The sequence below is a fragment of the Rhagoletis zephyria genome, unplaced genomic scaffold, assembly GCF_001687245.7.
Source record: "Rhagoletis zephyria isolate East Lansing unplaced genomic scaffold, Rhagoletis_zephyria_1.1 Rzeph_scaffold_01745, whole genome shotgun sequence".
Lineage (NCBI taxonomy): Eukaryota > Metazoa > Arthropoda > Insecta > Diptera > Tephritidae > Rhagoletis > Rhagoletis zephyria.
The window spans coordinates 75670-102825 of NW_016158829.1; the positions used below are offsets into that span (position 1 = coordinate 75670).

The following is a 27156-nucleotide window of genomic DNA, read 5'->3' on the forward strand; positions in this document are numbered from 1 at the left end:
CGTGTCCCAAGTAAATGGCGTTAGATTACCTACATATAAGGAATGCAGTTAAAATAAACTGAAGCTGAAGAAAGAAAATTCAAATTGGAGTTGCTTATTGCTGTAGCGCATGTAAAATGTTTATGTTGCTAGTTGTGTTTTATTTCTTGTTTTAAGAAAATACTTCGCCACAAATTAGTTTCGAATGCTAAATGTGCGCCCAGCAGCAATTAAAATGATGAATATGCAAATTTTCGGCGCAAACAATCAAACCAACAAATGGCTGCAGCAGCTGCAATGGGGGGGAAATACAAATTTAGTGAGGCGGAAAATCATAGAAAACCATCTTGATGTATGTATGTATGTGTGGCTGTTTAAGCAAAAGTTAATATATATGTAGGTAGGTATATGTGTGCGAACTTGAAGTTATCGGTGTAATTGCTTTGGGAGTAACTTTATGCGCCTTAAGGGAAATAGGTATTGCTCAACTTTTTGGTTGTAATGCGCTTGTATTGATTTAAGTTGTACCGAAGAAGTTTTTGATTGATAACACGTTTCAACTAAATTTGGTCGTATTTTATCGCACAAACGCAACCAACCACATCGTATAGATTTTCTGATGTTGATTTGAAAAAAAAAAACTGTTGAAGTGTCGAAAAATGGCAAATTTCATTTTTTTTTTAATAGAATTTGGACGTAGTTTTTCCGGAGAACAAAACCACTTATTAATGAAAATTCAATTCGTCTGATGGATTCTACTTCATGTTGATAACTTAATTATAAATGATTTATTTTGGAACGAATTTCCGTCATCCCTTGTCAAGTTGGGTTTGCTGACAAACCGGTTTCGGCGTTGTGCCATCTTCAGTGTCATTTTTCGTTCTTCTTCTTCGTTTCTTAATTATAAATCATTTTCTAAAGGAAATTAATAGTGCAGTAATTTTTTCTATGAAAATAATTTTAGCATTCGTTTTCGTAAACGAAGAGGTTTTTAGTTACGTTTTTCAATTTATGGTTTTACAATTAGACAAGTATATATACAAAGAATGGTTGCGTATTTGTAGTATATACATCTATTTTAGCGAACTTATTACTTGAACGCAAATATTTTTTAACGAGGCAATGACGGCCTGGCGAAGGTCAAACAACTAAATTTCATAACTCTGAGCAATTATGTATGTGCCTGGACAAGGCCTTTGTTTTGGGCAACTTTTTACATTTCAAATGTTCTTTGATACATAACTTGCCTTTATGAAATTAACCATTGCCATGCGCTGAATACTGAATTGCATTCAATCCTCAAATTTCTCTCCTATTTGAAAATGGCAATAAGATGTAATAAGTTTCCTTTACGAAATTTCCTTTTCTGCAATGACTTCGATTCAAGTGGCAGTCAGTAGGCAATGATAACAATTTATATATGTATGTAAATGTGTACGCAAATATTTCTGTTGAAAATTTTGATTACTAAAAGGAAGTGAAATGATAAGTTGAAAACAACAAAATGGTAAACGCTGGTAATTGTAAAGATTTTTGAGTCAAAATATTTCATTACGACTACTCCACAATAGGAATCAGATTAATATAATATTTACATCTCTACTTTTTTCTTTTTGATTGATTTTTCGAAATAAAACTTTTGAATTTGAATTTTTTTATTTAATTTTTAGAAACTTACAGCCGGTTTCGCTAGCAATTTAAATGGAAAATGATATTTTTTTTCTGTCAATTTCCATATATAATTCAAAAAAATTTAAATCATTTTGCTCTTAAATTGATTTCGTGAAATTGGCTGTTATTCTATCAATTTTTTTTTCTAAAAATTAATTGAATTTTTTCTTTTTGAAACAAAATTTTTTATTTTTTAAATTCACATTTTTTTAACCAGAAGAATTTTTGTTAAAATTTCGTTAAATTTTTTATTTTCTAAATTCCTATTGCTTTAATAAGAAAATTTGTTGTTTAAATTTCGTATAATTTTTAGTATATTATTTTATTTATTTTTCCTTTACTAAATTGAGTTTTCTTAAATTTTTTATTTTTATTTTAAAAAGAAAAATATATTTTTTTTACTTTATTTAAATTTTAGCAAACTGATTGCTAAACGTATGAATATTTTCTCAGCAACTTTCAAGTAGGTTGCCAAAGCAAGGTTAAATAAGCATTTTTTCAACTCTCAAATCATAACTGACATCTAGGCAATGAATATTTTATTGGAATTGCCTTTTATTAGACATGGTATGTAATTCATTAGAATATCTGGACACATTCCATAGAAATTTATTTCACAACGCAAATTATGGTGAATTCCTACAGTAAACATATTCAACACACTTTATATGCCTACTGCATGCCTTTGCGTTTCAAATCCAAGTAAAAAAATCACAGACATTTTTCATTATCCGAGATTTAAGCGAGCAGAATAAATAAATACACATATGTAAGTATGTACATTAGACCGTATCAAGATGTATGACAAAAAAGGTAAATTTCTTCCAAGCAGTTTTGAACGCCCACAGTGAGAAAGGTTTAAATTGGCTTAACTTTTTTTTTTGATGTACGATTTCTTTAAACGATACAACTTGCCTAGTCGCTTGCAATAATTTGCACAGTTTTTTGTGATACGCCCTGATGTTCATATACCATAAAAGCAGCCATCTTTTTGAAATAATTTAACAAATTGACCCTTAAGTATCTGCAGCTCTTGAATTGTATTTTAGGATTTTCGCTTTCACCCTTTCGTACTGTTGTTCGTGTTGCCATAGAAAGATATAATCCACTACATGAAAGTGCCTAGCAACCACACGTAGTTCACCAATCACTCTTCCGTCGCCTGCTTTGCACACCACGTATGTATGCAAAGTTTTACTATGCTTTGGGGTTGAAAATCTTTTGCTTGCTTAGTCAACCTTCTAGCCAAATAACCAACTAACCAACCACATACTCAACCTGCTAAACAACCTGCGGTGAGGCCATAAATAGAAACAAAGTTACGATCCGCTGTAGTATATTTGCTGCTTAAGTGCCTCAAAGGCGACTGCGAATGTGATATGTGGAATTTCCAATGTCACTTTTTTGCATTCGGGCTATTTTTTTGCTTTATTATTTGCTGTTTGTTTTTAAGATTTTTTCGCTTGCTTGTACAAGGGGTGAACATTTTCTTTGTTTGGTATTTATGTATTTTCTTCACGGGTGCGTAAACGCAATTGAGTCCTTTCTTTCTTTGTTGGAAATTTTTGGTTTTATTTCTGATATTTTTTCTTTCTCATTTAAGCCTAGGAATATAACTGCTTCAACTTTCACAAACTTTTTGCTGCAGGAAATAATTCTTTAAAGTCATATTTCCATACTCTTTGCTGCTGATGTTGGAAATTTTAGAATGTCACATTTTTTTTGTAAAAAAGGGAATTTTCGCTCAAAAAAGCTTCCCGATGGACATATATCCTACCATATTCCGGGCGGAAATGTTTGCAATTGAAGTCTGTGTCCACGAATGTCTTCTGTCGGATAGCCGGGCAGCGTTAAGAGCACTTGACTCTTGTAAAAGGATGTAAAACGTAGTAGACAGTTGCAAAAAGATTTTGGTAAGACTAGGAGCCAGTAACAGGGTGACCCTATGGTGGGTTCCGGGTCATGAGAGATTCGATGGCAATGAAAGGGCTAACATTCTGTCGAAAATCGGTGCCCAATGGAGCCTTATCGGCCCTCAGTCATTCTTTGGTCCATCCGAAGGTTACAGAGCAGTATTCCTAATGGGATGGGAGGACTTGCTAGTTACAACCGAATGGTGCTCGATAAAGGGTATAAGACAGTCCAAAAGATTCATAACTCCCTCTCGAGAGGGTTTAAGAACGCTCACCGGATACCTGAAAGGACACTGTAGGCTGAGGTACCATCTGCACAATATGGGACTCTCAGAGGAGACGAACTGCAGGCTATGTGGGCTATAGGATGAAATCTCGGAGTATATACTATGCGATTGCCCGCGTATAACTCGACTGAGACTTATACACTTTGGAGGGCGACTATCGTCTCCATCCAGAATCTGCAACATGACATCCTCTAAAGTGCTTAATTTTATTAACAGCCTAAAGTTGGAGTGACTTGATAAAGGTTAGCATAATAGATATAGCTAGGTCGCAGCACTATATATGCTATATAATAATAATACTGACATCCAAATTACTTAAGTAAGTAGTACTTGTTTATTTACTAGAAACTAAATACAACTTTGGCCATCATGTTAACTACCAACAGACGTCGGAAATACCAAGCCGTCCTACACGGGTTATTTCGTTCACAAAGAAGGCTATTTTTCAGCTACATACAGAAAGTTCCGCATGAATACTTTCATGGCCAGGACTTTGCGTTTAAACTGATTAAAAATTCACAACTACGTTTGATGATATCCCGTAGAAAATAAATTTTGTTAACCAAATTTTTTTCCGTATCTATTTTCAACCAAATTCAGAAATCGCATTAAATTTTAATTTCAGTCTGATCTGCTGACCTACAACCCATGCAAATGTATCAAATTGAGTACCTTCAAATTTCTGGTTGCAATAATTCAGCAAATGCACGATATTTTTCAGAATTTTCGCTGGTAAAGCTGCCTTGAATTAAAATTTAATGCGGAAATGTGGCAGTAAATAAATTAAATATAAAGGTGAGCAAAACAAAAACAAAAATAACAACGGCACAAAGAACGACGCAAATGACCTTGAACTAAAGTAAAAAAAAAATTATATGGAAAATGTTGCGTGTAAATATGTTTATATATATGTATAAATCTACTACTATAATCATGTAAAATAAATAAACAAGAATTGCGATTGCGTATGTATGTACGTAAAATTTAGTTAAGTACATCAGTAACTGTATAAAGGAATGTGTAAAAGGCGCGAAATAAAAACGTACGCCGGAAATGATTTAAAATGAAAAACAGAAACAAAATATAAACACCTTGCATAAATTATTCATGCTAGTTTTTGCAGCTAACATTTTAGCTGTTAAAAATGGAAGCATATGTTAAGCCATTCATATAAATACACACAAATTCATATAAACACGCGGTCGCTTACTTTATATTCGCTGTAATATTTTTGATGTTTAAGTGTTTGCGCAGCTGTGCGAATATGTTTGACACTTTACTCAGATGCATATTTACACAGGAATGAATATGTGTATGCTAAACAGTACATATGTACATATATACCCTGCCGTACGGGGGGGAGCTACTACCAAGTAAACTCCGCCGACTACCGATCGACTAATTGCCGTGTATTTGAGCAATTACTTTAACCAGGCAATGTCCTAGGCGGTTATCATAATCGGCTCTCTCTGCACTACCAGGCGTTACTAAAATAGTTACTTGCGTGATTTATGGACGCCCCCTTTCGTAGTGCTTCGCAATTCTGCTTCCGACTAGCTCGACTCTGCACTACCCTGCGCTCTATCGCGGGCTAATAGAGTAGCTTCCCTAGAGTAGCTTTCCCTAGAAGTCAGTGAAGTAGCAGTTCAAAAGAGGCGATTAACTCCAGCAATACTNTAGTTAAGTACATCAGTAACTGTATAAAGGAATGTGTAAAAGGCGCGAAATAAAAACGTACGCCGGAAATGATTTAAAATGAAAAACAGAAACAAAATATAAACACCTTGCATAAATTATTCATGCTAGTTTTTGCAGCTAACATTTTAGCTGTTAAAAATGGAAGCATATGTTAAGCCATTCATATAAATACACACAAATTCATATAAACACGCGGTCGCTTACTTTATATTCGCTGTAATATTTTTGATGTTTAGTGTTTGCGCAGCTGTGTGTTTGACACTTTACTCAGATGCATATTTACACAGGAATGAATATGTGTATGCTAAACAGTACATATGTACATATATACCCTGCCGTACGGGGGGGAGCTACTACCAAGTAAACTCCGCCGACTACCGATCGACTAATTGCCGTGTATTTGAGCAATTACTTTAACCAGGCAATGTCCTAGGCGGTTATCATAATCGGCTCTCTCTGCACTACCAGGCGTTACTAAAATAGTTACTTGCGTGATTTATGGACGCCCCCTTTCGTAGTGCTTCGCAATTCTGCTTCCGACTAGCTCGACTCTGCACTACCCTGCGCTCTATNAAGTTAAGTACACCAGTAAGTGTATAAAGGAATGTGTAAAAGGCGCGAAATAAAAACGTACGCCGGAAATGATTTAAAATGAAAAACAGAAACAAAATATAAACACCTTGCATAAATTATTCATGCTAGTTTTTGCAGCTAACATTTTAGCTGTTAAAAATGGAAGCATATGTTAAGCCATTCATATAAATACACACAAATTCATATAAACACGCGGTCGCTTACTTTATATTCGCTGTAATATTTTTGATGTTTAGTGTTTGCGCAGCTGTGTGTTTGACACTTTACTCAGATGCATATTTACACAGGAATGAATATGTGTATGCTAAACAGTACATATGTACATATATACCCTGCCGTACGGGGGGGAGCTACTACCAAGTAAACTCCGCCGACTACCGATCGACTAATTGCCGTGTATTTGAGCAATTACTTTAACCAGGCAATGTCCTAGGCGGTTATCATAATCGGCTCTCTCTGCACTACCAGGCGTTACTAAAATAGTTACTTGCGTGATTTATGGACGCCCCCTTTCGTAGTGCTTCGCAATTCTGCTTCCGACTAGCTCGACTCTGCACTACCCTGCGCTCTATCGCGGGCTAACAGAGTAGCTTCCCTAGAGTAGCTTTCCCTAGAAGTCAGTGAAGTAGCAGTTCAAAAGAGGCGATTAACTCCAGCAATACTGGAGCGTACTTTGTGGCACATTTTACGCACAGCGCTTGTACTTTTTATTTCAAGTGTCACATACTTTTTTACAATAATAAATATGTGTGAAGAGTGTGTAAAGTTAAAGTTGCAATGAAATATCAAGTTAAGCAAATAATTTACAAGTACATATGTATGTTTAAGTGTGCTTATACGCACCAGCAGTCATGTGTGTACGCATCGTTTTTACGCCATTTGATTACTGGCACGCCATGGCGTATGAGTGTTGTTGAATACGACTTTGCGCTGGCACGCAAGCAGCACCTGCAGCCGCTAGCCGCTAACCGTTAACCGCAGACGCCTGCTGCTAAAGAGCGAAATACACCACACAAGCGGTTTGACAAACCAAGCGAAATTTCCCTTTGCTTCAAGCCATTTGTGCTGTGTATGGGGGTGTTTGAAGGTTTGACAAACCGCCGTCAAACCTTCAAACACCCCCATACACAGCACAAATGGCTTGAAGCAAAGGGAAATTTCGCTTGGTTTGTCAAACCGCTTGTGTGGTGTATTTCGCTCTTAACACACAATCACTTTCTCTGCGCAGTGTTGCCAAGTTTTGAATTTGAAAAAGCACTTAAACACCAGAAAAACTTGTGTCTTCTCGGAAAAAGCACCAAATTTTTATTGAAGTATTTAATGGACTTTGTATGCATGAAAAATTGTATTGTAAGGATGCCGATTCATTCAAATCTTTTCGTTCAAGCGACGTTAAGATTCTTGCTCTTATTTTCCAATTTGCAGCTGTGTCCAGCGTTGCCGTCTCGCTTAGATGTAAGCAAATTTGATTAATTTTTCCTAACTTTTTAAATGTTAAAATTTTCTTCTACAATTCCTATCAAACGAAAGAAAAAGCCAGAAATGAAGTTTCATGAACTATGGGTAGTTTAAATCTACACTGCAGACTCTTATGATCTTGTGAACTAAAGGAGCATAAAAAACTTTTCTTTCCGAACGCTTGATTTTCCTATTTAATGTGTCTTATTTGAGTGTATTATCCACGCGTACAGTGGGACAATTTTTTTTTTTGTGTCAAAAGAGCAGTCTAAGTACTCATCAAAACCCACCCGATTTTGAAAATTCTCTTTCTTCAAAAGGTTCGTTAGATATTAATTTTATTGTCAGGTGATGCTGTTTTTTTAATAGTCGTAAAAAAATATAACAAATTAGGCCAAACTAAAGATCTAAACAGAGATTTCTGGTCCCAGCAATGGCGAATTACCGAATGTAATTTTGACATGATTGAAAGTGCTGCCACATATTTTGTTTATAAATATATGCTTTCTCGCTTACGATTGTCATTGTGACATGATTTTGTTTAGATTTTTGTGAAGCTTCTTACAAAACTTACGATTTCTATAAGTTTTGCCCCCCTTTTTGTTAAAACTTACAGATTTGGTGTCTTCAAACTAAAAAGAAAAGCACAAAAAAACACACCAAGCACTAAAATCTAAAATTTGCGCGCTTTGATTAAAGAAGATCACTAAATTTAGTGCGAAAAGTACAAAGTTGGCAACAGTGTACAATTTTCAGAGTACAATTTTCATTGCTACGGCGTTTCCAGAAGCCTCCACCCAATTCTACAAAAGTACAAAAAAACCATTGTGGTTTGTTTTGGAGGTTAATTAATTGCATTTCTACAGCGTTTATTAACTTTTCGTGTATCCTATAAAATGGCGGAAGAAATAAGCACTTTGTAGCTTTGAGAAAATGAAAAAAAACGAAGAAAATTAATTTACGAAGAGATTTATTTTACAAGTACGTGTGTTGGCTGTATTTGACAGCGGTTGGCGTGTGACTTGAATTTGCTAAATACAAATGAACAATCAGCTATTTGAATAATTTACTTAATTTTATACTGCTTTTGATGTTGTAATTTAGCTCTGAATTTGAGTATATTTTAGTACTGGGAAAACATAACATTTTAGCAGATACACATTTAAATATACTTTAGTGCGTTAACCTATGGAGTTTTGAAAAAAACCACTTCCCGAATAGTTTCAACTCAAAAGAAAGTGAGCTACAAAAACTTTCGCATTACTCTTTATTTGGTCGTAACAGCTACATACATACATGAATGATTTCTTAATTATCTGCTGTTAAGTTTATGGCGAATTAGGTTAGGAAAGCGCGTACGAAGGACGTGGACTTCCACTCGGAGGTAGACTTGCTCATGAGGTGAGAATTCCCTTTATGAGTTCCAGGTGAAGGCACATCCTTCAACCGATGTTATTGCGTATTGTCTTTATAGTGTCGGCTAAACCATTGACTACACCGGATGAAGTTGTGCAGCTCCCATATGTTTACTTAGGCTAAATTCCTCAAAGTATTGAATAGGCGTTTTCCCAAATACTTGAAACCGCTTGTATGGAAAGCTAGACATTGAGACTGGAAGTGGTGCAACGATTCCTCTTCCTCCGCATCCCGACAACTTCTGCAGATGGAGCTTGTTGGTATACGCCATCGATGGAGCATTGATGCCGAACAACAGTGTCCTTATTTCAGATTTGTTTTATGTTAAAAATTCTTTAGTATTACCTTTACTGAGTCTCGGTCTTGAGGATCTTAAGATTTTACAGTCGTCACGATTGATGCATAGGTCATTGGTTACGGCTGCGGTATATTCTTGAACCCTCCTTACTAGATCAGAAATCAGTAGGTAATTTCCGTAATTTGCGATTCCGCACCATGTTTCGTTATTTCGGTAGCTATTTCATACACTTCACTTCGATATTGCCATGTTAAAGCACCCAGAAGAGATAGGTATTGGCGTGACTAAGTGAATCCAGCGGTACATGGCTTTCTAAACTACAGATGCTCCCTGACAGAAGTTTACTGCTCCGTATGAAACCAGCCGCCTAATCTAAGGCAAACATCTCCTCCTGAAAGACACTGCGTTATCAGGAAAGCGATGTGATTGTCTTCTCTGCAGGCCCTTGCAGTATAGAACCACGCTAATTCCATATTCCATCTCTGAGTTATCAGCATAAATGGAAATAAAATCGCAGGATTACGTGAGGTAATCAGTTTCGACTTCTAAAATGGCCTTGTTTCCGTTATTGGTCTCCCTCCACAATTTTTATTCCCTTAATCGAAGGAAATGAGGTCGACGGCGAGTTGGCATGAAAGGAATGGTCTGATCACAAAGCCGTAATTCGGGCCCTGCCTTGATGATGATAAGATGTCAGAACATATTCTCTGTTACTGTTCGCCAGAAAAATAATATTAATTAATTTTAAAGCTAAAGCTAGTCAAAACTAAATTGTTTTTAGATAAAAAATGTACAATATTTAAGTGTCCAATAGCACTTTATGTACATAAATGGCATAACTAAATACATGCAGTGATTTTTTTTTTAATACCAAATTCGTATCAAATCTAAAATTCGCATTCATATACGAACATTTTTAAGCTCCAAAGCGTCAATTTTATACGAATATTTATGTCTGCCTACTGATTTTTTGGAATTTGTAGAAATGAAAAAAATCGCAACAAAAAAAAAACAAGGAAATAACATAGTAAGCAAACAAATCTCTTATTGACGCCTACAGCAAAAAAACACCCGACACTTACAATTTGCGAGCTTTAACTAAAACTGCGCTACTACAAACGGTGTGGCAGACATAAGCGGAAAGGGGAAAGCTGCGTAAATAGGTAGCCGGGAAGTTGCACGAACAACGGCAGTCGTATCATTGCCAATGCCTGCGGTTATTTGTTGGTTCATTTGCTTTTCTTTGTTGACTTTTAATACGTAAGGTGGCGATGTGTTATAGTGGAATTATCCGTTAGTTGCGTATCGCCTATGTGGGAATACAACCTTACTTTTTTAACCATTGTTTACATTTAGCAGTTGTGAGCAAACAAATGACAGCAACATTGATGTGAACTGTGGGTAGAAACATATTTACCTTTATTTTGTCTATTTTAGTCCACATTTATACTATTTATATATTCAATAAAAAAGAGTGAGAGAAAAAGGTTATAATATATATTAGGGATGGGCACCGTTTTTAAAAAATCGGTTTTTTGATTAATAACGGTTTTTTATTCAGGTTTTAAACCGTTTAAAAATTCCATTAAAATCTGAAATATACCGAATTACAAAAAACACTGCAAAAAAACCAAAAAACATTGATATCAAATTAAATTAAATTAACACTTACTCTTACTACTTACTGCTGAGCAACTCAAATTAATTAAAAAATAAATTTCCTTAATTTTATATAACAACTTTATTTCCAAATATACGAAATATAATAAACCTTTGGACATATTCATACAAATACAAACTCTTCATTTCACAAAAAAAAACTTTTTTAAAGTTATGAGTAAATACATATCGCTCATTTACTTCAATAGTGAAGCTAGGAAAAACGACTTTAAAGTTTCGAATTTACATATACTCCCATAGCAAAAATGAATGCATATTTTCCTCTAGTAAGATACTGGTAATCGATACAGCTATGACATTTTTACACAACGTAGAAGAAACGGTTATTATTATTATTAACTCAAAATTTGAATTTTTTTGGATTGCGACACTATTGAAGTAAATGAGCTATATGAATATAATTACATATGTATGTATCTACTTATGTATATGGTAATATACAGGGAACGGAATTTTAGGACCTAAAAACCTATAAAAAAGGCAAAATAAAATAACGAAATAGGCTGGAAAAGGCAAAACAAAATATCGAAAAAGGCAGGAAAAGGCAATAGGTATTGCAAAAAAGCAAAATAAGGCACTAAAAAAGCCAGAAAATACGAAGAACAATCAAAAAATACATTTATTTTAGAAATGTTTATATTACAAGTAAAAAGAGAAAAACTATGAACTAGTTTCATTATATGAAAAATTTGTACTTTGAATCTTTGACTATTTTATCCTTTCGAGTTTCTAACTCATAAAACTTNTATTATTAACTTCAAAATTGAGTGTACAGTGATGGTTTTTTTTAATCATTTCCAATGTTTTTCATGGTAAATATTTTTTGTAAATTTTTTATTTAAATATTGGTCATGTTTTAACAAACGGCAAAAAATCTAAGTTTCAAACTTTGTACAAAATTTCCATATTCACAATCGACTTCACAATCGCTTATGCTTAGCTACTAGATCAGCAAACAAAAATTGGTTAGTTAATTTGAAGTTTTGTGATACGCCGTGAAATTTTATTCTTATCTCGATGAATTGCAAAATAATTATCCATTGCTGGGGAATGTAAAAACCGAATTTTCGGTTTGTGGTAAAAAAAAAAAACGATTAACCCCTAAATTAAAAGAAGATTGAAAAAGTTCATTAACCAAATTTTAAAAAACCGGTTTTTGGAAACGATTTTATTTGAACATCCCTAATGTATATAAAACTTTTATGAAAATACATGATGAGGTACGCAAAGTAGATTTTTGTCCGGAGCCCCGCCCATGTGATAATACATACATGCATACATGCTTACATTTAACGATATGCTATGAAATATTACAGCTACACCCCAATCATTTGCATGCTCTTACTTAGAATCGAGTCTGTCTTGATGTTTCCCTTTTCTAGGAATAGTAAATTATATCGCAGGATATGTGGTCAATATTTTGTCAAATTTAAACCCAAATAAGCTGTTGCAATATGAAGAACCACATATCTTTCAAAAATATTTTGGAGAAAAAGTTTTGTTTAATTTCTTTCGTTTGACACCCGCACTGTTCATTTAACCTATAATTAAATTGAACTGAAACTTTTAAACTGGTGGCAAACCTCTTAAAAAAATATTTTAGAAATAAAGTATCTTGTATATTTAGTTAAACCTCTCCCGTTTGGCACCCATAATAAAATTTTAAATTTACCTTTTGATTTTTAATTTGTAAACAAGTGGCACCTTCTTTAAACCTATTTTAGAAATAAAGCTTATTTAAACCTGTCTGGTTTGATGCCCATAATCAAATGTTACTTTTAGCTACAAAATTTCATTTTCTAAACAGGTGGCAACCCCATTTAAAAATATTTTAGAAGTAAAGATTTCTCGTTTGATACGTATATTAAAATATTTCGTTTAAATTGTCAACTTAATTGATTTATAAGTTCCAAACAAGTGGCAACCCTCGCGAAAAATATTTTCGAAATAAAGTCTGGAACTTTTCATATATATACATATCGTTACCTTAATTCGCCAAGGCCCTAACCAAAGCATTTTCTATTTTACAGAAGAAGTAAAAAATATTTTAAAAAGGCTATTTGAAAAGTTTTGAAAAAGTGTTGCTTAGGGTATTCGAGAGTTAAGATATCGATATGCAGATATCCTGCCTATTTATATTTACTCGTAAAATTTTTTACAATAAAACTAAAGAACATTTTCCCTCTATTTTCAGGTTGCTCAAAATCTTATCTCGCCTGTAAAAACGTTTTGGAGTGAAGCACACTTAATGAAAATAATTGAACTAGACAAAAATTAAAAAATTCTGTGAGTCCGGACAGTTAAAAAAAGTGATATCCCACTTTGTTTTCCATAATCAACTATCGATTTCAAATATGTAAATAACTTGGCTGGAGCTGAATTTACATAAACTAGATTATTTTCAAAATGTTTAGTTTCTTATGTTTTCCACAATAAATTTTAGAGTTCGTAGATATCCGCGTTGCTAATAAAAAAAACCCGAATTTTAAGTATTTTTTATAAAAAGAAAGCTAAGCAACTTAGCTAAAAGAAATTATCGCAAAACTAACTAGAATTTTTTCAAATCGTCGGCACATCAATTTCTCAACACCATTCCTCGATTACCAACCAACAACGCGCTCGTGTGCTCAACTTTCAAATTCATCGCCAACACTCACACGCATGCACACACAAGCAGAAACACGTATGCATTAGCCCAGAGCACATGCAAAGGCGTTCAAAGTGTTTTGTGGATGCATTTTATTTGGCAAGGGGCCCGACAAAAACAATACGGAGGGCCTAAGGAGTGCTTTGGCCCGTCTACGCAACAGAACGGGCCCCTCACTTCCGCCAACCAACTCCAATTCCAATTCCAATTCCAATTCCAATACCAACTCCAATACCACAACCCAACCCTCGTCCAATCAATCAACGCCACCTGCCTCGCCCCACCTCACCCATACCGGCACACACGCCACCAATTCACACAATTCGACGTCCAACAATCGTTCGAATCGGAATAGCAGTAGTCGACGTGCATCGACGGCAACAGTTGTTGGTAATAATAATCCGATAGCAGCGAGTGGTGTTATCAATAGTAATTCGAATTGTGCTGGTACAACACAAACAACAACAACCACCACAACCAATGGCACAAATGCACAACATGTAAGTAAGCTGTTGAAATTTTGGTTTACATATTGTATTCTTAGTTGATGTACACATTAGAGTGGAGCGAGAAACAGAAATTTGCGTTACGAAATTGTAATAGTTGAGGGTTTACACGTATTTTTTTTTAAATCGATTAATACTTTCTGCCTCCTCTTTTAGATTGGCATTTTTGTTGATGGTGCTACGCATTTTGTTCTGTACAAAGTATATTCGACAATGCTTTTATATGGCGAAAATGAACAGCAGCTTTAACAAAAAAAAAATTTTTAATGCAAGGGTAAATCTTAGCTACTTCAAGCTTCTAACATTTAATGGTCTTCAAAATTGCATACTTAGAATATTTCTGAAAATTATTTAGATATATTACGTTATTTGTTTATAATCAGAAAAATATGGAAAGTTCACTCAAAAAGGAAAGGACAGAAAGTATTCCTCGATTTTAAAAAAAATATGTATGAGTATTCTATTTGCGCTATTCAAATTTGGTAGCGCACAACTTTTTGTACATACATACGACACTTATTTCGAGGAAAAGTTAAAAAAAGCAATACAGAAAAAGTTAGTTATTTTAACGCTCAGTAGGCGAAAAGGAAATTAACTTCAATCAAAATGTCTTTCGGCCATATTATTTACTTGTCGTTATTCCTCCTTATTCCACGCATTAGTTATTCTGAACAATTCTGAGTGGCGGCGGAATAACTTTTTTGTTAATTATTCACTACGGAATAGCGACGAATAACTTTCCGGCAGAGGAATAAATATTTATTCCAATCGTTTTTCCGAAGAGAGGAATTGACGCATTCGGAGCATCAAAATATTAACAGATTTTTTAATTATTATTATTTTTTTTTTCGAATCTTTCAATGAATAAAATCTATCAAATCTTGTCGATTTTAGCGACTAAAGCTTCGCCTGCGTCAAATGCATTAACTAAAAAGATAAATATACCACATTGTAGAGGAAGAAATGCTCTAAAAAATTCCGGTGGAAAGTATTACACCGCGATGTATCACTTTCGTGTAATGCATCGGGAAATGGAATAATTTTTTGGTATGAAATATGCGCAGGAAATAATGTTACTCATACGCCATGTACGAGCATCTGAGTTGATAATTAATAACCTAAAAAAATATTTTGTACAGAATTTCTCCCTCTACAACGTGGTGTCTTTATCATTTTGATTAATGCGTTTGATTTGACACATTCTGAGTTGAATTGGAAACTTTTTTGTTTTTCATTGATTTAAAAATTCGAAAAAAAACAGTCTATTTCATAACTATGTTTTAGTTAGCAGAGATTTCTTGCTTATGTACCGTTTTTGTATATTTCATTCCCAAAATTTGTTCATGAGATTCGTGGAAAACTCACTACCTCTTGGATAAATTTCACTAAATTTCACTACATTTTTAAAATTGTTAACATTCACGAGCTTCTGGTATCCCTTAGTCCACTTGTATGTACAGAAATATTTCCGAAAGCTTCCTTAAATAATTTTGAACTTTTGGGTTTGAAAAATAGGGAGCTTAGAGAAAAATCAACAAAATACGTGCATGCCATTATACATACCAATAGTTCGTACTTGAATGCTCCCACTATGTTTCATCTCTCAGCGCCTATAAGCTTGCTCAACGGTTTACCTCCCAGCTTAGCATTAAGCTCCCAGTGTGCGCGAGGCTTAACGGTGATTTGCTAAAAAATCATTTCAAGTCATGTTTCAAACACGGAGCTCATGCCAGAAGGAGGAAGAGTTCTGGGCCTTTCCAGGCGGGAATATCTGTCACCTCATAACTAATGATTCCACAATGTTCTGGTACTCAAATGAAGTTCGCACTGGGTGTGGAGATTGAACCAACCTTTAAATTTATTAACTTTACCTAATTTGCCAAAACGTCAATGCAGTTACGACCTTAATATTCAGTTGAAACAAATCCCCCGCGAGTACTAGCCCTTGCGCTTTGATTAATGCGTATGCACTCGCCAGTTCATTTACCCACCCAATTGAATATAAAATGTAATAAATTGCATTTGATGTACATACGTGCCATATGCAACCGTCTTGGTTGAGGTCATGTGTATGGCTCTGATATTCACTTACGGTCATCCGATAAGCACCTGCCCAGTAGCCAAGTAAGCAATTAGAAAGAAAAATAAGTTATAATCGAGTGAAAATCTTTTGATTTCAATTTTGCTGCAGGCGATGAAGATGATTTCTAGCTATTGCAGTTCAAAAATGTTTATGATATATAAATAACATTAAAAAATACATGAATTTTCATTCTGTTGTCATGTTTAATCCATTAAAAATTAAAACACAAGTTTTCTCATTCGCATTTTTCCATTTGAAGCTCACTGGGCAATTAATTTACTTGCTACATCAGCATGTAACATTGCGCCTACGCATAAGGGTGCGTTCAGACAGAGCGCCAAGCGGCGTCGAATGAAGCAAGGCGGAACAAAGCGAAGTGTGTTTTTTCGCATGGACTCTGCTGCAAACATACCACAGAACTTACGGTCAATGAAAAGCGGCAAAAATATTTGTTCAGTTTCAGTTCAAAAGATTCGTTGTAAAGTTCGTTTTAATTTGAATATTTTGATATCTTGTTTGCAGCAGCGTTATAAAACATAAAAATTTAATAGGAAATTCAAAATCAAAAACTGCTTTGCTTTCAGCTCCAAAATGCTTCGGAAAAAGCTTGCTGTATGAACACATTCATATAGATACAGCAATTTGAAAGCTTCACTCAGCTCGGAACGGCTTCGTTCGGCACAGCTCCGCTTTCTGTGTGAACGTAGCCTAAGTCACGCAATGGGTAGACTTGAACTACCACACCACTACGCATGCGTATATAAATACTTACATATGTAAATGATGGCAAGTAGACACAGGGGCGGATGCAAAGTGAAATTTGGGGGCATTGCTTTCAGAATAATGTAAAGTAAAGTTAAAAGCAATTGATTAATTTTTTTAAAGTTAACAGAGTCTTAACCTTTATTGAAATTTTTGTTGGAAATGGCTAAAAATGGTCGCAATTTTTTCACTTACTGCGAAACCCTAGGGGGGCGGGGGCAAATTTTCCCTTTCTCCCCCTCGCACGTGGGTCCGTGCTTAAGTATTCAATAAATTTAAGCGTTTGCGCCTAAATGCGCATTTACAATCCCGTATCGTCCCGCAAGCATACATATCTACTTACAGCTGTAGCAAACTAGTTTTGTATATATGGGGAACTCCACGCAAAATCCGCCACCAAGTTTTGGACATTAAACAAAAATATTTTTTTTTTTTCCAAAAAGCGATATCTCGAAAACGGCTGGACAAAAAAAATTAAAAAATAAAAATAAAAATTAGGAGGACCCTCTGAGATCGTACTATATAACATACAAATTTATGAAACAAACCAGAGATACATAAGTCAAACGGTGTCCGATTCGGCATGGAATGTCCCATATGTGCACTTGTAACGCGTGCAATCACCAGCTCATTGCCAAAGGTCTGCTATGTTTTAATTAAGTTGTCAAAGGCATATTGTGATTGTTGTTGTTGCGAATTGTTGTTCTGACATTTGCTGCGTAACCGTCGTTGAAACGTTCGAAGTGTTGTTGTAGGGAAGAAATCGTAGGTGTGTCACGGTGTTATGGGAAGCGCTTTATGGGTGTGTCTGCACAGTGAATGTGTGAGTTGTTGAATCTTTTTTTTTGTTGGCCTTATTGCTGGCACTTAATTGAAGCTGTTAACTGTCAGACGATTACGTTTGATTTATGTAACATGCCACTTTTTAGCGAAATGCATGACATGTTGAATCAGAAAATTGACAGTTTTAAATATTTAAAATCATTTTGCAGATGACAAATTATTGAATTTTATAGTGAGTACGTCGTAAGTATATACTTTTACGTAGGATAATTCATTTAAAAATTTAATGGAAAATAATAAAATAGTATTAAACGGTTAGCTGGGCGAGGATATAAGTAATTACTTAAATTGCATAGAAACTATTTTAATGTTTACTTATTTATTTATTTTTGAACAAAAGCATCAGTCTCGTTCATTTCCAAAGATATGTATCTATTATTGATCCAAATGTGAAATGTGAGCAGTCCCTGCTAAATGCCAAATAGGAACTTAGTCGACTCGATTTTCATGGAAGACACGAAAATTCAAAATTAGCTTCAAATAAAGAAGATTCTAATTTGTTTTCTTTTTTAGACCTGAAACCAGCATACAATAAACTTTTTAAAATGTTATAAAGAGATATTTTTTGCATACATATTTTTTATTTATTTTTTATTCTTTACAAGCTCTTTTTAGGTCAAACATAGAAAAAATAGGATAGTTTACTTTTGAAGGTCGGTTTTCAGGACAATTTTTAGTTCTCTCTATTTAACCACTTTAACCACTCAGAATCTATCCATCGCAATTGAATGTTTGGTACCGAGTTCATATATGTATGTGTGTATGTATATCAGACGACATTTTATCAATCACTTTTTAACCAGCTGCAAGATTTGTACATATCTGCCACTTGTCTATATGAACAACGTATAATTTTGTATTAATAGCTGGATAAATAAACATCCGTACATAGAATATTTATGAAGAAATTAAATAAAGTATCCAAGTTGTGAATAGTTAAAAAGGTTAAACCTCCTCTAAAACTTTCCAATATCAATATTTTCGCATACAGCATGATTTGGCACTTCCCATCTACATAGCTCTGCAAATGGCGTTGATTTTGAACGGTCACACCGGTACGAGGGCCACTAATAAAGTCCTTCGACTACCTATGTAAGTTGCAATTGTCGCATTATGCGGGATCCAATGTGCACATGGCTTTCCATGGTGGGAGCGTGAATACCTAGAGCAGCCTAAGCACACCAGGCATGTCACAGACAATCCGAATTTTGAATTTTTTTATAAACAGTTATGTGGTGTCGTGGTGTATGAAATTTTAATATGACAAAAGCACTTTATTTTTAATATCTTGGCGGGTCAAAAAAAAAGGGCAAAAAATAAAATAAAAAATTTAAAAAAAATCACCGCCAACTTTTATAAATTGGAGTTATATGAAAAAACCATGGCCAACTTTTATAAATTGGAGTTATATGAAAAGACCACAAACGCCTCCAAAACAAAAAAGTATTAAAAATTCATGTGATTTTTTTGCATAAAATATCATTTTTATTACCAAAATTTAGAAGACTATGAAACTACAACCCACATATATTCTAAACATTCAGATTAAAAATTCGAAATTTAATATTAAATATAATGTTTGAAATTTTGATTCACATGTTTTTGGTTAAGGCATTGAGTTAACAAAAAAAAAGTATGCCATTTAAAAAATTCCTTGTGGAAATAGACTTGATGGCTTTTTTTTTATTTTTAATGGCCGAGATGATCAATACAAATTTTGTCATTTATTGCTTAGTGAAAATTCAGCTTAACAGAAAAATTGTAGTTTAAAACCATTGTAGTATTAAAAAAGCACCATTAATCTAGGTTAGACGGCCAGTTTAGGCTCATGGATGTACTGTTCTGTTTATGGAGTTGTAAACAATAATCCAACGAAACCATGCATTTGAAATTTGAATTTTTTTGTCCACTTCAAATTTTGAAGTGAACAATAAAAAAAGAGCGCCCGCACTGTAAAATGTGCTAAGTTCGTTAACGCTAAAAAAAAATGGGATTACTCAAATGACAGTAATCTTGTTAAATCAATAGTCTACTGAGCTTACTGACCCTCGTAGATTTTGATTTTGATTTTTTTTTTTTTGCAAATCATTGTATGTACACTCATAAGGAAATCAATACCGTAAATTTAAATTAGTTGTTCAAATTCAAGCAATTAGCCTTTTTTCTGCCGCGAGTATCAACATATAAATCGCAATTCCAACTCGAAGCCCATAGTTAATTTCGAACTCCAGCGAGAACGCCACGCAATAATGTTCGAGTTGGTAAAGGGACGCGGTCGCAACGTGTTCGCCTCCCGCGACGCAGTCATCTATTTGTTCAATGGCTTCAGATATTCCGGCATTAATCCACCCGACAAATATCGTAAACAGTATTTCTTCTACACAATCCTAACATTTTCGCTTGTAATCTTCTCGCCAGTTATTAGCAATATTGGTTTGGTACGCGATCGAAATAAGCTCTCCGTTATGGAAATATTAAATGGCCTGCAAGCCTCCATAAATATCGTGGCTTTACCGATAAAACGTACCGTTTTAACATTGGCACAAAAGCGTCTGCGTAGCGTTGAGCCAATATTAAATAAACTCGATGAACGTTACACACGACCCGAGGACAAGCTAAAGATACGCGAATGTGCCATAATGGGTAATCGACTTGTTTTGGGTTTTGCAGTTGCATTTCCCATGTATTATGCTCTGTCGCTTGTCGCCGCATTGGTGGATAGGCATGTGCCGGTATCGTTTTGGATTCCGAATGTGGATTGGCGTAGATCCTTGTGGGAATATTGGCTACAAGTTGGCTTTGATACAAGCCTGGGTTTATTTTTGATATATCAAGAAGTTTTGAGCGATTCATATCCGTCTGTTTATATTTACATTATACGCACGCAGATACAACTTTTGGCAGATCGGATGGAACGTTTGGGTTATGATGAGAACAAAAGTTCAGATGATAATTACAATGAGCTTTTAGAATGCATTGTTATGCATCAGGAAATACTAAGGTGAGTGCGTTTAGGGTAGGCAATTCTCTTTGCGATTAAATTGTATACTTAAATACCATTATACACATAGAATTGCCGAAATCGTGGGATCTATTATATCTGTGACGGTATTCACTCAGCTTCTTTTTACGGCGACCATTCTTGGCATTACAATGATTAACATTGCCATTTTTGCTGATTTGGCGACCAAGATTGCTGCAGTCATTTATTTGTTGTGCGTACTCATGCAAACTTCGCCAACTTGTTATCACGCGTCATTTTTACTGGCTGATTGCGAAAAGTTGTGCCAAGCTATTTTCAAATGCAACTGGTTTGCACAAAATAAACGCTTCAATAATTTGCTAATCTACTTTTTACATCGCTCTCAACAATTAATACCATTTTTCGGCATGAAATTGGTGCCAATTAATTTGGCTACTAATTTGTCGGTGAGCAATTGTTAAAAAAAATATATATAACATATAGAGGGTTTCTGTTCGGACCGTTCTTCTGCAACTCTGATATTGGAACACATGTCTGACTTTTATTAGAACTCACTAGTAAATTTAATACACCAACGGCTACCAAAGTTGAGATTTTTTAATATCAGAGTCGACAGTTAAGACCGCGTTGGATTGCAATATTTATCAAAAATAAATAAAAAAATTTTCTAAAAAGTGCAAAAAAAAACAGAAGCCCTCGATATCGAAACGGAGCTATAAAATCGAATAAGTCTACTTTTTTACAGATCGCAAAATTTTCTTTTACACTTTTCACTTTCATGGAAAAAATGGGTCTTGGAGAGAACTTGAAGGACTAATGGTGTGCGGTTGATGCAAAGAAAACAAAGGCATATTCAGCTTATTTACATATGTAGTAGAAAATATTTTATCCGCACGATTTTAAATAAATAATTGAATAAAAAAGAGCACCCAGTAGCTTCTGCAATAATATTTTTCTGTGTTTTAAATTAGACTTCATTTTAATTTATTTAATAGATATCGCATGCAGAATCCAGGCGCACAGTGGTCTGAGGGTGGAAAAACTGCGAATTTCAAAATGTCAAACTTTTTACTTTAAATTTACTATTTAGTACTACAGTACGCCCTCTTTAAAAGCAACTGATAAAATTTTGTGCTCTCGCGTTGATTGTGCTTGTTGCGATAGCTAACATTTCATTGCCCTCTATGCATAAATACTAAGTAAAGGGCAATGGGAAGGCGACACTTGTTGTGGAAAATAAAACTCCATAAGTTACAACAGAATTGTGTCTTATATAGGAAACTATGGAAAATAATGGTGCGCGCTACCATTCCGCAGGGTCTGGGTTCAAGCCCGGTTTAACCAAATATCAAAAAAACAAAAAACAAAAATTTTTTTTTCTAATAGCGGTCGCCCCTCGGCAGGCAATGGCAAACCTCCGAGTTAATTCTGTCTTGAAAAACAGCTTCTCATAAACATACAAACGCCGTACGGTGTCGGCGTAGAACTGTAGGACCCTACTCTTTGTGTGACAACATAAAGGCGCACGCCACAAAACGAAGGAGAAGTACATAACCTTTAACTTAAAAAAGAAAGGTCCAAAATCTTTTTGCGACACATCCGAAATCTCAATTTTCTACTCATTCCTTTTACTAAATAGAAAAAGAAAAATTTGTACTTGAAACTTCAAATTTGTTATGCGCTTAAAAATCATTATCGCGCTTTTTTTTGTGAATATTTGCCTCTAAATTTAATTAGTTTGTTTTGAATAGTTTTATAATTGTGCCGACAGCGTTTAGCGATGATTTTTATGATCTCACCATTTACTCTTCACTCCAATAACTTTTCAATAAAAGTGTGCTTCGGTGTCATTTACTTTGGAATTTATTAATTAATTTGCCAACCATTTCATTCGTCGTTTTATCACTGGAAGTGATAGCAAAGCTTTAAGTGGTGACATTTTTCTTGTGTATTTTCACACAACAGCGAAAATTAAATTGAAATGTTACAGTGAGTGAAGAGGGTCAGCATTTTATCAAAGCAAGCAATCGCAGAAAGGTAGCGAACGAATAAGTGAATTTCAAATAGCTTTTACATTGGGTTTCTTGAGGTTAAGGGAGAGGTTGAAAAATTGTGTTGAAGTTTCACTTAAACTACTTTACCCCACTAGGAAATACTTTTAGCCTTACTAGTTAATAGCCGCCATCGATTCACCAACACTTGGCGAGTGGTGAAACAAACGAAATTAGTGAGGTATAACCAAACTCGCCATCGTCCATCGTTGCTAGCTAACTTTGTTGTGGCTTTGACATGCAACATTTTTCGTTAAGCGACCGCAACTCAAACATAGCGAGCAGAGAAATGACGAATCGAAACTGCACTCCAAGCTAATAGAATCTCTAAGCAAACGTTGTGACCCCTCCTTTATCATTTATAGTGGCAAAATACATTTCGTTTATTTGCTAATATTATTGCGCAATGTATTATTTTAATTACTTTTGTTGTAAACAGTAAAGAATCAGGGCAATTAGATCACTACTAACTACTTAATGCTATATATGTATGTAGTTGACATTGGCGCTGCGTTTGTTCGTTTCGCTAGCAAGCCAATTTAAGATTGGCGGAACCCTCCGAAGCACTTCGACAATAAACTTTTGAAAATATTTTGGCAGCAATCTAGCACATTTTTGACATGCATTAACAGCTGACATACATTTGTATATATATTGATGAAATCCCACGAAATTCTGTTTCAACTCGACAACAAGCAAAGGATGCAACCTTGAAACAATGCCAAAAATTCGACATTGCCGATGCAGTTGCTGCATAGTTTCCAATTGTTGATAGCATGGATTATGCAATTAAAAGGCTGTAAGCTTGTCAAAGCTACATTTATTGGCAATGTTTTCATTTTCATTTTGAATGTCGAATTTTGGCAAATTTCAAGGTAGAATATTTTTGGCGCTGAAAATGAAGGAGTTTGAATGAAATGTACCTATGTACATTCGAATCATTGCCGAATTGTGACCCATAAGTTGTCACTACATTTGCACATTTCTTGTCCAAGTGAATGATTTGCAGCATAGTTATTACAATTGGTAGCGCGAATTCTGTATAAGGTGGAAATTTAAAATTGAAAAGTCTTTTTTCAAAAGTCCTATAATAAATTTAAGTTTGGCCAACAGGAGTGAAGCGAGCGCTATTGAAAAATCGCGTTCTTTAGTTAAGTGATAAGTTAACCAGACGCGGAAATGGTTTTTATTGACCAAGTTTGGGGCATAAGGTGAAATAATTTTTTTTTAAAACCCTCAAGCCGTACAGGTTTTATCAGGGCTTTAAACCGCTCCAAAAATCGTTGCGGTTCGGTTCATTGGTTCAAATTATTTAGAAAAAAGTTATACTAGTTAAATAATAGGCAAGCAAAAGTAGCTACAGGGCTATTGTAGCATACTTTTTGGCACTCTCACGCTACTAATAAACGAATGTAGTCAGTCGACTAGTTCTACGATATATACGTATGTATATCTAATATTATTGTTATACGTATATAATTTAGTATGTAAATATGTACTTCACGTAAGTTTGGTTACATTCATAAATTACAAACTTCCAACATTATTGTGGCTTCACTTGCAACCTTACCACCGTCACATGCCAAGGAATACCGCAGAGATCAAAAGTTACTGGTATAAATCGACAACAAATCACCTACATAAATTTATACGTGAGCACAATGTAAAAAAAAGTTTGTCCGAGCAACTTGAGACTTAGTGACGCCATTGACCTCACGTGCTTATACAGACATGTATCTACATTAGGATGGTTCAAAAATGCATGTGAGAAAGGTAAATTCAGAATTTTCATGCTCTCACCCCAAAAATGGTTCTATGTTGAAAAGAATAGAGTGGATTTTAAAAAATTCTATGCCATTTCTAGGAAAAATTGAAAATTTCGACCGGTTTTAGCGTCCCCTAAAAATTTTTTGATTAAAAAAAAACAGAAAGTATATTTTTTTTTTTATATAGAACAATCCTTGGGGGTGAGAGCATTACAATTCCGATTTTACTCTCTACACCCTAATCTAGATACATATACGCAAACATTAATACTTATTTATGCATGTATGTATGTATTTATGTGAAATGAATGAACACAGAGGATGCTGCAGTCAGTCAGTGCATAATTAATTGAGTTATTGCACCTGTTGCTTTTGTGTGAAAGACAAAAGAGCTTGTAAGCAAACATGCATACCCACACATAAATATTTCCATTTGTTTATGTGAGTTGCCTAAATGGCGTCTTGTAATTTGCATCCTCTGGAAAACCATAAAGAGTAGAATGTACGAATGAAGCTGAGCAGCAGCATTTGAAGTACTCTTGCTATGCAGATATGTACATACATAAATACAATGGCGCTTAAAAAAATTCCATTACTTTTTTTTCAGAAACTTTAGAAAATTATTGTGCATGCGGTTTTTTAGGTTATTCCATTTTGGCACAATAATGCGCAGGTGTGAAAATTTTTAAAAATCCCATTGATTTTGGAGATTTTTTTTGTGGAGGGTGTTGCGCATTTTTTCATGCGCTAAAATTTGTATGGTATTTTTTTTGAAGCTTGTTAAATTTTCCTGAATTGTGCACAAAGTTTTGAAGTTTGACTAATGAAGTTTATCGTGTAGGATTTATTATATTTTTATAATAAAACTAGCAAATACCCGGCGTGCGTCACTGCGCCTTAAAAGTGTGTTGTTACTACAGGTGGCAACCCTTCTTAAAAAATATTTTTGGCAGTCAACTTTTCTAAACCTCTTTAGTTTGATAACTCATCTTAACATGAAATTAAATTAAAATTTTAAAACGGTGGCAACCTTCCACAAAAATATTTTCGACTGTAAGCCTTCTTAAACCTCTTTCTTTTGATAGCTATATTGCAATATTTACCTTATCTATATTCTATATTTTAAGTTAGTCCTTTGACAATGCACTCGTGAAAATTGCATTCGATTTCATGCATTAGTTTTCGAGTGATGCGCGTACAAACATGCAGACAAAAATTCTAAAAATTGTTTATTTGGCTTCTGTTGCTCTTATAAATATAATTATCTAATTTTTCCTTGACATCTATAATTTAGAGACATCGCAATGTTAAAATTTTATTATCTGTGTAGATAAACCAAAAAAATTTATCACGTAAAACATTGCGAATATTAAAAAAAAAAAAAAATGTGTGCTATTTACGTGAGCAACACTGTACTATATGTATTCACGTATATGTACTCACATATATGCATTTGTATTTGTGTTGCCTTTGTGTATATTTTGGAAACTTTTAACCGATGGTTATGCATTTGCATGGATGGCCAATACACACGTATCGGTACTTTACAGTTAGTGCGATATATTTACTTAGTTGAACTTTGTCTTTTGTCTTCGCCTTCCTTTCCTTTCTCATATAACTATGTATTTCTTTACGACTCTCATTAAGTATGTATGTAACTTTATGTGGCCACGTACTCGTGCGGCTTCCGGTATAGCCTGGAGAATTATGGAACAAAGTTTATTGAATTAAACGCGTGCCAACTTCGGTTTTCACTTACATAAATCACATTCAGCGTGCTTGGCTATTGTTGTAAGTTCAATATCTAGTTACAAGCGAAGGGTGGCGTTTATTTAAGAAAGTTTTCATTGAGGATTTGTTGTTAAAACTACTGGGGATTTGGAATAGTTTTATTTTTTTTAGCAACAGAGAAAGTTTAACTTATTTGCAAAGCCTCCATGGCGACCTCCGATCCTTTACAAATTGTCGATAGCCTCAATGGTGTACGAGTTAAGGGTTAACCTTAAGAAGCTTAAGGATTTGAATTGAAAATGACTGAAAAATACTCGCTGATGGCATGGGATGCTTCCACATGTGGCTTAAGTGACTATTAAGCTGGCTTATTTATTTTTAAAGGCTTTGCGTCCAGTTAGTATGTACAGCCGCATAACTCAGCCGTAGGAAATTGTGCAAATAAGGGCCTTGCAGGCATGGTTCAGCTAAAGATATTGTGAATAATTAAGATCAGAATACTAGTACAAAGTATCCTTTTTGATATTTCTAAAATATTTTTAATTTAGGATTTTTGGCAAGTTTCAAAAAAAAAAATACATATAAATCCTACAAATATTATACATAAATGTGTGAGTGTGTTAGTGCGTTTATTGCTCTTGCACACTAGTGTATTTGAATAAATTTTAAAAAGGTTTGGCACACAGATAGGTTATAACCTGGCTTAACATATGTATAGGATATTTCTTAAAGGTAGTTGCCACCTTTTTCAAAAGTTAACATCAGTTAATAAATAAGTTAATGAAAATAT

At 34.5% G+C, this 27156-nt stretch overlaps 1 protein-coding gene across 1 annotated transcript; it reads left to right on the plus strand.

Moving 5' to 3' along the window:
* Positions 1 to 20080: 20080 nt before the first annotated feature.
* On the plus strand, positions 20081 to 21742 carry LOC108365010 (odorant receptor 7a-like). The gene is made up of 3 exons (XM_017618909.1): positions 20081 to 20836; positions 20907 to 21264; positions 21564 to 21742. The coding sequence occupies exons 1-3, from the start codon at positions 20085 to 20087 to the stop codon at positions 21633 to 21635; spliced, it is 1182 nt and encodes a 393-aa protein (XP_017474398.1). The 5' UTR covers positions 20081 to 20084; the 3' UTR covers positions 21636 to 21742.
* Positions 21743 to 27156: the final 5414 nt, after the last annotated feature.

Excerpts from the sequence above, each read along its gene's own strand:
- LOC108365010 (XM_017618909.1), top strand. The coding sequence starts at position 20,085 with ATGTTCGAGTTGGTAAAGGGACGCGGTCGCAACGTGTTCGCCTCCCGC. Across the intron at positions 20,837-20,906 it reads ATGCATCAGGAAATACTAAG|AATTGCCGAAATCGTGGGAT; the intron begins GTGAGTGCGTTT and ends TTATACACATAG. Across the intron at positions 21,265-21,563 it reads ATTTGGCTACTAATTTGTCG|ATCGCAAAATTTTCTTTTAC; the intron begins GTGAGCAATTGT and ends ACTTTTTTACAG.